Genomic DNA, 9,423 nt, shown 5'->3' with positions numbered 1-9,423 from the left:
GAGTCTGTAATATGTCACTGAGAAATAAATGCAGGGTTCACACCACATCCCAGTGTTTAATGGTGCTAGACAAGGACGGTCCTGATAGGCTACAGGCTCTACAACACAAGTCTACTAATCATACGATGACAACAATAGGGCTAGTTAATAGACTAACATTAATAAAACTAATAAGACTGACAATAACAGTCAATAACAGAGCCTAATAATGGGGCTGTAGGTGGTCCACAGCAGCAGATCCAGACTCTACAGCTCTGGAGGCAGGTGAACCTGCAGAGAGCGACAGCAGAAGAGAAGAGAGGAGAGAAAGAACAAGACTAAAGGAAAGAGAAGAAGCTGAGTTAGTAACAGTATTATTAATGGGATTTGTATGAGAACAGATAGAGAGAAAGAGAAGGAGAGAGGTTCAGTGCATCATGGGAAGTCCCCTGGCAGTCTAAGCCTATAGCAGCTTAACTAGGGGACGGTTCAAGGCAAAAGCCTGAGCCAGAAATAACGATAAGATTGTGAAAGTGATCAGAGGAGCCTGTGACCACCCACAGAGGCTGCTCAGACCATAAACCACCATCAGGCATTGACTGCTCTGGGCTGTTCACTCTGTGGGTTCTGGTGAGGTTGGTTTAAGGTTACCCGAGTTCTCAGACAGCAACACGTTTGCAGAGGAGCATTTGTAGCTTTTATTTTGTTGTACAACAGCCGATCACCTTCAGCTCCACAGTGACTGACAGCTGATGTGAGGTGAATTTTCGCCTTGTGTTACAAATACCACCTGTTTCAGTATTCTGAAATCTGCAAACAGCCAATGGGAGCACTGCTTTCAGAAAGGAGGAGACTAAGTAACAAGTAACAGATACAGATGTTCAGAACATACCTGATTGTCCCACAGTCTCTCTGATTTCTCTCCGAGCCCTCTCCTTTTTCTGTTTTGTCTCGGTAAATGACAGAACTCTGGACGGGCGTCCAGACGGCCATGAAAAGTTTATCCTTCATTTCTGATTGTCGGTGACGTCAGGAGAATCTCTGATCGCTGATAGGCTTTCATGACAAAAAGTTTTCACTCAAGTTGAAATATTTTCAGCTTGCGAGGTCGCGTCTACTCGTGTGTCTTTGCATTGACTGATCACCACATACCACGACCTAATGCTTGTGCTTAACATGTTGGCGTTGAACTGGATGGAAGATAAAGTTCTACTGTAAAAACACTGTACATTTGTTGTGGTTGAGTTTGGAAACAACAGGTCGCACACAGTGAGCGCTGCAGTCGTGGTGGCTTTATTTAAAGCAGTGTCTACGTGAAGGTTATTTTTTACAGATTCACAGACTGGGGGCCCTGTCCTGAACTCCACTCCTTCTGCTCTGCTCTAGCACACAATTCAAACTCCAAGCTCCAGAAAAAAATCTCATCTGACACCAAACTGAAAACCCAAAGCTCTCCACAATTAAACAGGCAACAAGTTGTGTGTACAATTTAGAGTGAAGCCTGGTTTAGAAGGCCGTCCGCGCTCTCCTCCCAGGAGGAGAGTTAGTGGTTAGAAAGAACAGAGGGGCTCATTTAAAAAAAAAAAAAAAAGGCTGCTAAATAAAAGTAGAGATGCCCAGACCTGGAGGTGTGTGACTGTAAAAGGCAGAGATAACAACACACAGCTCCAAGTATGATGTGTGAGGCAGGGGAGCTGCAGGTCCCTCCCCCCTCCCTGTGTCAGTGCAATTTACCCCATCCACACGCGCACACACACACACACACACACACACACAGTCTAATAGTCTCTTATACACAAAATAGAGATGTAAAGGCAGTTTGTTACATTTCACATGATTTCAGCTTCCGTTGTGATTCTTCATACTTCATCATTGATACAGTATGTACACTGCTTTATAGGGTTGGTGTGTAAGCTCTATTTACATTTCTGTCTATTCACAAACATATTGAACAGCTGTGGGATGTGTGGACCTGCTGCCATCAGCAGTCACATCAGCACAGAGAGCCAGCTTGTTACAGGTGTTTCCTACACATACACATAAACTAACTCTGCCTTGCATATGTGGTTTTTTTTTTTTTGGTTTTTTTTTACATATCATGTACACGTCTGTGCTTCATCAAACATCAGGTCAAGTGACCAAACCATGTGCACGGCTGCCTGACTGATTCCCTTTACTGCAGCTTGTTAGAGGTTAAAAAAAAAAAAACCAGGAGCCTACAAAAAAAAAAAATTCAATAAAAGCCATAACCTTCAGAGGATTTAAGAAAAGATAGAAATCCTTTCAGACCCTTTGTGAGAAAAGTCACGTGATCAGGACTCCAGCAGTAAGTAGTCCTCATTCTCAGTGGCGGGCAGCATGAGCTGCTGCTCGTAGTACAGACTCTTGGCGTAGTTGATTTCTTGAGAGATTTTGACGGCGAGGCTCTCGTTCTTCACGTGGACCTGCGGAGAGGACGGTTACATGGTTAGCAGCAGAGCCGCCACCACCACCACCAACACATGTCCCGGCATGTAATCATGGACATAAACCCTGATTGTTGAGTTTGGGATTTAACTGAGTGTAAAATCAGGATCAGTCAGATGAGTCTCACCATGGGTTTCTGGTGGGAGGGGCCAGGAATGGCCACCCCGCTGCTGGTGCTCTCAGCCTTCTTGGTGAGCTGAACGTACACCTTCCCATGATCCTTAGAGACCAGGCAGTGGTAGAGGTCGTCGTATTTGACCTCCAGGAAGATGGCCTCGCGGTCCACATAGTCCCCCGGCTTCAGAAAGTAGACCACTTTGGAGGAGATGAGGACGCAGTAGCTGTCGATGGGCTCCACAGCGATGAAGCTGGAGTGGGAACAGGAAACAGCTCAGTCTAATGGAACTGCAGGTAACCAGGGTATCACACACGCACGCACACACACACACACACACACACACACACACACACACACACACGCACACACACAGCCAAATGAGCGAGACTCACAACTCAGAGTGGATGTTGTCCGTGAGGCGGAAGAGCTGCTCCTGACCGTCAGCTTGAGTGCCGGAGTATCGAGGCAGCAGGCCCTGGGGCCCCTTACAGCAGCGAGGCTTCCTGACCCTCTGCACGCTGAGCCTGAAGCACACAGTGAGATCAGAAACACACACACTACTCTTTGTGTATTGTATAACCATGAGCTTTGGGAAATGCAGGTCTCCCCAGAGACTGGGTGTAATACAGACGGTGCAGTCATCGTACAGGTGACAGACTCACCTGTGGTTACTGAGACTGGCCATGTCCCGGACCGTCTGCGCTGTCTCTGAGGCAAAGTCCAGCGCTCCGGCCACCGGTTTGGTAACCGTCCCGACCAGACCTTTACCCAGGCCCGAGAAGAAGCCGCTGACCCCACCCTCTGTCTTCACCCCCTCCACCGTGGAGGTGATGATGCTGGTCATGCCTCCGATGATACCTGGGGAGGGAGGGGGGAGGGGAGGGGCAGATTAATCCCTGACCTCTGACACAGTACAGCAGCAGTTTACTGATGCAGGAACTCAGTGAGGATTATTTGATGTACGTCCACTGTATTACATATGAATTGCACTTTAATCTGTACTGACTGCTTACATGACTGATCTGCTTTTATATACTGTATATTTGTATTTGAAATAAATCTCTGCTGATTTCACTCTGTGCATTACACTTCATACAGACTGCAGCTGAGATTACAGAAAGTTAGAGCTCGCAGGTAGTGAGGATTAAACTGTGGCCCAGACCGTCAACGACCGACAGCATGTATGAATGTGCTGCTTTTCTATTTCGGTATAAAACAGCAGGAATATTTGGAAACGTATGTGACACTACATAGCTACCATAGATTAAATTAAACTAAGTGACAAATGTGTGTCAACACCAGGATTTAAAGAGTACCGTGAGCCAGTCCATGGATCCCTGCTACCAGGTGCTCTCCGCTGGTGGCTCCGTGGTATCTGATGTACTCCCGCTCGCTCTGGTGCCGGTTATCCATGGTCTTCCCCAGCCCGTCCGACAGAGTCCCTGCAAACTGATGCACAGAGGACACAAGGATGTTTCCAACTCCCTGGCTTCTTCCACTGTTACACCTTCCAGCTGCTTTTCTTTGTGATTCCCCCCCAGTGTGATCACACAGTACTAAAAGCAGTCAGACTCAGAGACGTACCTTGGCGGCAGAGTTGGACACACCGTGGGTCACATTGCGTATGAGACCGCCCACGTTGCCGTACTTGATGAGCTCAGACACGCCCTCGGTGACGTCATTGAGGAGGCCCATTGGATTTCCCAGGAAGTCCACGGAGCCCAGGATCTGGGCTGCCTGGCTGATCAGCTCCTTCAGACAGACAGCAAATTCTTATTAGTTCATCGTCCAAGTGGCACAAATTTGAGGACATGCTTAACACAAATACACGTTTCCATTGCAGCTACACTGTGTATGTGTATCATGAGTATCTAAGTTCCAACCCTTGTTATAACAGCAGCGTGTGTTCCTCTCACCTCCCTGAAGTGCTTGAGGATGTCATTGATGATGATCTCCTGGGTCTCGTAGGGGTGCACTCTGGTGAACGGGTACATGTTGATGACAGCGTCTTCAAAGCGAACCAGAGGAAAGCCCAGGGTGCCTTTCAGAGCCTGCAGTGACAAAAAAAAAAACAAAACAAAAAAAACATTGTCCATGTGAAGAAGATGTGAGAAGATGTAAAAGAAGAGAAGGTGGAGGGTACAGGAAGTCAGAGAGTGAAATCATGTGGTAACAGGAAGCGGCAGCATGACTTTCTGTGATCCGAACAGATGGATTAAACTTCACTTTAGTTTTTAAGTGTTCTTTGAGTGAGTAATACTTGCCTGTGCTGACTGAGTCTGACTAAAGGAAGAGTGGTTTTAAAACTGAAGTATGTCAGGTTACCTTGAGATCAGGAGGCAGCTTGTGCGAGGTAAAGACGCTCAGTTTGACCTGAGGGAGGCTGATCTTCAGGTTTTCAAAGTAATAGCGTTTGGGAGGCCCTGCGTCCTCACTGGGTTTCTCATGGAGGTTTTCATCCAGCTTCTCCAGCTCTGCATGTATCACAAATATTTGTGTTTTTTTTTACTCTTACTGAAACAGCGTCACACACATATCAACAGTGACACTGAAGTAATGACCCACCAGCTTCTGTCTGTCCGTATCCGAAGAAGCTGAGCAGCTTGAGCAGCAGTTTCTCCTCGATGATGACAGTGAAGCGTCGGGCCGTCACCATGAGGTGCTGCGAACACATCGGGGGGGGGGGGGGGGGGGGGGGGTTACATCACAGGACACGTGAATCTAGGATCACTCTAATGCATCGGAAATGTCGGGTTTGGGATGTACGGAGGAATTAATGGAAAAAGAAAGACTCCAGTTGTCTGGAGAACACAGTGATCCAACGTAACACGGCACTCATTCACCCTCGCTCACCTTGAAGAGATCAGTGAGCATGAGGTTGCTGGGAACCTTGACAGAGTTGACCTGCAGGGCCGGCCCGCTGTCGTTCACGCTGCTGTCACTGGAACCGGGAGTGACGCACAACATCACAGGCTGGGTGGTACCCAGCAGCTGGTTGTCCACCTGATAACCAGAACACAACAGACCAAGTATTTATACAACAAATAAGTTTATATGAGTACTGATCAGAGTGTGACATACGGTGTCCGTAACACAGGCATGACTTCACTTTCCAGACTGTATGATGGTCTGGGAACAGGCTTCAGCAGTCTGTGCTTCAGCAGAGACACCAGGACATTTCACCTGCTGACTAATCAGCTGATCAACACCAAATGTTTGCTGCTGAAGGGGGAGGTTGGTGGTTATGTTAATGAGCTTCCAACCCACAAGTCCAGATGGGACTGCATGATGGTGGAGGATGGATTGGTACCGTTCCTTCTTCATGATACTCTATCACCTCCAAAACATCCACATCCCCATCTCTCTTATTTGTGGTGCTGATTTTCGCCGATCTCTCTTACTGGTTCCAATGATATGTTTATCCTCCAACCCTCTTTCTTCCACACCTTTTTCTATCATCATAATGTCTCTCACCCTTTCGGATGCAAAAAAGCTCGCCCATGCCTTTGTGTCCTCCAGGCTTGACTACTGTAACGCACTACTCATCGGGATCCCTGGCAAGAGTCTTCAAAAAACTTCAATATATACAAAACAGTGCTGCCAGGATCCTTATGAGAGTGAGAAAACATGAACACATCACACCCATCCTCAAATCCCTTCACTGGCTCCCCATCTCCTCCAGAATTCAATAAAAAATATCCATCCTCACACATGAGTGCATCCATGGCAACGCCCCGGTCTACCTCAAAGAACTCCTCACTCAGCAAACGTCATCCCGCAATCTCCGTTCCACCAACAGCAACATCCTCCATACCCCCAGAACTAAGCTCCGGTCAATGGGAGATCGAGCTTTCTGCTCAGCTGCCCCCCCCCCCCGTCTTTGGAACTCCCTTCCAGACCATCTGAGGGCCCCACAGACTGTGGCTTCTTTTAAAAAGGCCTTGAAGACCTTTCTCTTCAAGAAAGCATTTTAAACTTGTTTATGTTTTTATTTTATTATTATTCTTATTATTATTATAACATTCTAGTTTCCCGATGTTTTGCAGCGAGCTCACTTGGATGTTCTGAATGCTGAGCTCCAACACCTCGTTGGCAGCGGTGCGAATGAAGTGGACGTCGATCCCGGACAGCGTAGTGAACACCAGCTCCTCTGGAACCTTGTTGACCAGAGACACGCCCAGACCTTCATCCAAGCTCACCAAGACCTGAAGATTAATACAAAAGAGAACAGGGTTCTCATTCAGAAAATTACTGTGGAACTGCATGCAGTGAATGCAACATTTCTTTTTAAATATAACAAAATAAGAACCAAATTTGATTAATATATCAAAGTAAGGTGTGTGGGGCTTCCTGAATATGTCATGTAGTAATTAGGAGTTATTGTTTTTTTTTTTTTGCAGGACGTGAAGTGACAAACCACGGTGCATGTAGCTCGTACCTCCAGCTCCTGCTCAGGCTCTTTCTTCTTCACGTCCTCTTTGCTGCGGTCCTGCTCTGAGCTGGGGGAGCTGCGGATCATTCTCCTCTGGTTGAAGTCACTGATCTACAAACAGTGAGGTCAAAGAGCCAAACAAACATCTGTCAGCAGAAGTGATAGAGGTCTATCATCACCGTTATGAGAGCTACTGCCAGATGTTCTCAGAGAATCAAAGATCCTTTACATTGTGATTTAAAAGCCTTCTGCAGCAAGAGCAAAACCTAGGATAGAAAGTGCAGCCAGACTGTGTAGTGGAAAGGAGCAAGGGTTTCATTTTGACTCAACTAAAATCCTTATTTAAAAAAAAACAAAACATGTTAAAAAGTATTTAACGGTCATAAATGTGTAACTACATGTTGTTGTGTTGTGTTGATAGTGTTCCCCATCAGTTCTTAGAAGTGTCACAGCTGCTGATCATCGCTTACATGTTGCTTATGTACTTAAACTCCATCACCTTTATATCCTGGTTCAGACGTCGGGTTTTAACAGTGCTGCACCACATGGAGAAAATGTAGAACACTGTAAAGCAGCGTGGGTGTCTCTTTGATGTGTGACTGACATTAGGATTAATTAGAGCTGAGAGAAGGAGGCTCACTGACAGTAACACAGAAAGGGTGAGTGCAGAGAGCATTCAGAATAAAATGGACTGTTACAGTTCAGTGTAGGAGGCCGGGTGAATTAACTGTGAACTTGCATTGATACACAGTATGAACACAGGTGCTTATTGATTTGAACAATGTTAGATTTAATACTTTTCTCTTGTGTTAAGTTCACTTTAATGATAAAGGCTAGTTTTTAGTGAGATTTTTGTTTAGTTGGTGGGCTCAGTCAGACTCAGTCGTCTCAGGCTGATTTCAGTTTTACTGGTGGGTTCAGACCCAGTCATCTCAGGCTGATTTCAGTTTTACTAATGGGCTCAGACTCAGTCGTCTCAGGCTGATTTCAGTTTTACTGGTGGGTTCAGACCCAGTCATCTCAGGCTGATTTCAGTTTTACTGGTGGGTTCAGACTCAGTCGTCTCAGGCTGATTTCAGTTTTACTGGTGGGTTCAGACTCAGTCGTCTCAGGCTGATTTCAGTTTTACTGGTGGGTTCAGACTCAGTCGTCTCAGGCTGATTTCAGTTTTACTAATGGGCTCAGACTCAGTCGTGTCAGGTTGATTTCAGTTTTACTGGTGGGTTCAGACTCAGTCGTCTCAGGCTGATTTCAGTTTTACTGGTGGGTTCAGACTCAGTCGTCTCAGGCTGATTTCAGTTTTACTGGTGGGTTCAGACTCAGTCGTCTCAGGCTGATTTCAGTTTTACTGGTGGGTTCAGACTCAGTCGTCTCAGGCTGATTTCAGTTTTACTGGTGGGTTCAGACTCAGTCGTCTCAGGCTGATTTCAGTTTTACTGGTGGGTTCAGACTCAGTCGTCTCAGGCTGATTTCAGTTTTACTGATGGGCTCAGACTCAGTCGTCTCAGGCTGATTTCAGTTTTACTGGTGGGTTCAGACTCAGTCGTCTCAGGCTGATTTCAGTTTTACTGGTGGGTTCAGACTCAGTCGTCTCAGGCTGATTAGAGGGCAGAGATGTATCAGCACTTCTCTGGGCTGTTTACTTTGTGAGATTTTGGCTTTCTTTTAACTTAAAGACATCAGGCTAAAGTTCAACTTGTTATCATTCAGACATGAGAATTCAACTGAATACCCCCACATCATGAGAGCTTTGGATTAGAATTTTTGGAGTGCAGAGCATCTTGGCTGCTCACCACATGACATGATGAAATGTACATGGAAAAAAAATTGAAAAAGGCAGACAGTGTTCCCTGGGAATAACTGCCTAACTCAAGTGGCTTTCAAGTGTATGGAAATGAAAAGAAAGGTTTTGTACTCACCTGCAGGACACGAGTGGGTCCGTCTGGCAGCACCTGGACCGACAGCACTCCAGAGCCAGGCCTCATCTTCTGGTTGATAAACTGCTGCTCAGGGCCAGGCTCCAGCAGGCCTGAGTCTGGTCCCAGCACCACCTCAGCTCCATCATACAGGCCTGCCATGCCACCCTTCACCTGAAGAGTAAGAGTTATGCATTGAAAATAAAACTGAAGGAAGTTATAGTGGAGAACACGTGAGATTAATTTCTGAATACTTTCTGAAGCGTGGTGGACCCACCTGTACTACCAGACGTGGAAGGCCACAGGTCAGCATGCCTGAGCTGAAGTACCATGTCTGGGTGGTACTGCGGCGTGAGTCTGGCCTCCTCAGCATCAAAGGCTCAAAACTGGGAGAGAAAAACACACAGGCATTCATTTCCATGATAGATTTCCTTTCATTTTATGGTCCAGGGCCCCGAAATAGTTTGTAAATTACTCCTGAGAGACTTATCTGTTGCGCTAAGCTTATGGAC

At 46.5% G+C, this 9,423-nt stretch overlaps 1 protein-coding gene across 3 annotated transcripts in view; it reads right to left on the bottom strand.

Moving 5' to 3' along the window:
• Positions 1-1,976: 1,976 nt before the first annotated feature.
• vps13d (vacuolar protein sorting 13 homolog D) overlaps positions 1,977-9,423 on the bottom strand; it is a 43,259-nt gene continuing 35,812 nt past the window's right edge. For all 3 annotated transcript variants that reach the window (XM_041062102.1, XM_041062119.1, XM_041062109.1), the window contains exons 56-69: positions 9,189-9,297; positions 8,915-9,085; positions 7,002-7,106; positions 6,619-6,768; positions 5,417-5,566; positions 5,129-5,225; positions 4,889-5,037; positions 4,480-4,614; positions 4,148-4,315; positions 3,880-4,012; positions 3,226-3,421; positions 2,956-3,087; positions 2,573-2,813; positions 1,977-2,423 (exon numbers count right to left, since the gene is read on the bottom strand). In XM_041062102.1, coding sequence (XP_040918036.1) covers positions 2,292-2,423; positions 2,573-2,813; positions 2,956-3,087; positions 3,226-3,421; positions 3,880-4,012; positions 4,148-4,315; positions 4,480-4,614; positions 4,889-5,037; positions 5,129-5,225; positions 5,417-5,566; positions 6,619-6,768; positions 7,002-7,106; positions 8,915-9,085; positions 9,189-9,297 — 2,068 coding nt within the window. In that variant the 3' untranslated portion in view covers positions 1,977-2,291. The remainder of the gene's footprint in view (positions 2,424-2,572; positions 2,814-2,955; positions 3,088-3,225; positions 3,422-3,879; positions 4,013-4,147; positions 4,316-4,479; positions 4,615-4,888; positions 5,038-5,128; positions 5,226-5,416; positions 5,567-6,618; positions 6,769-7,001; positions 7,107-8,914; positions 9,086-9,188; positions 9,298-9,423) is intronic.

Source organism: Toxotes jaculatrix, chromosome 2 (assembly GCF_017976425.1).
Source record: "Toxotes jaculatrix isolate fToxJac2 chromosome 2, fToxJac2.pri, whole genome shotgun sequence".
NCBI classification, from domain to species: domain Eukaryota; kingdom Metazoa; phylum Chordata; class Actinopteri; family Toxotidae; genus Toxotes; species Toxotes jaculatrix.
Note: the sequence above shows the minus strand (reverse complement) of the source record. Positions and strands in the feature narration are given on the sequence as shown.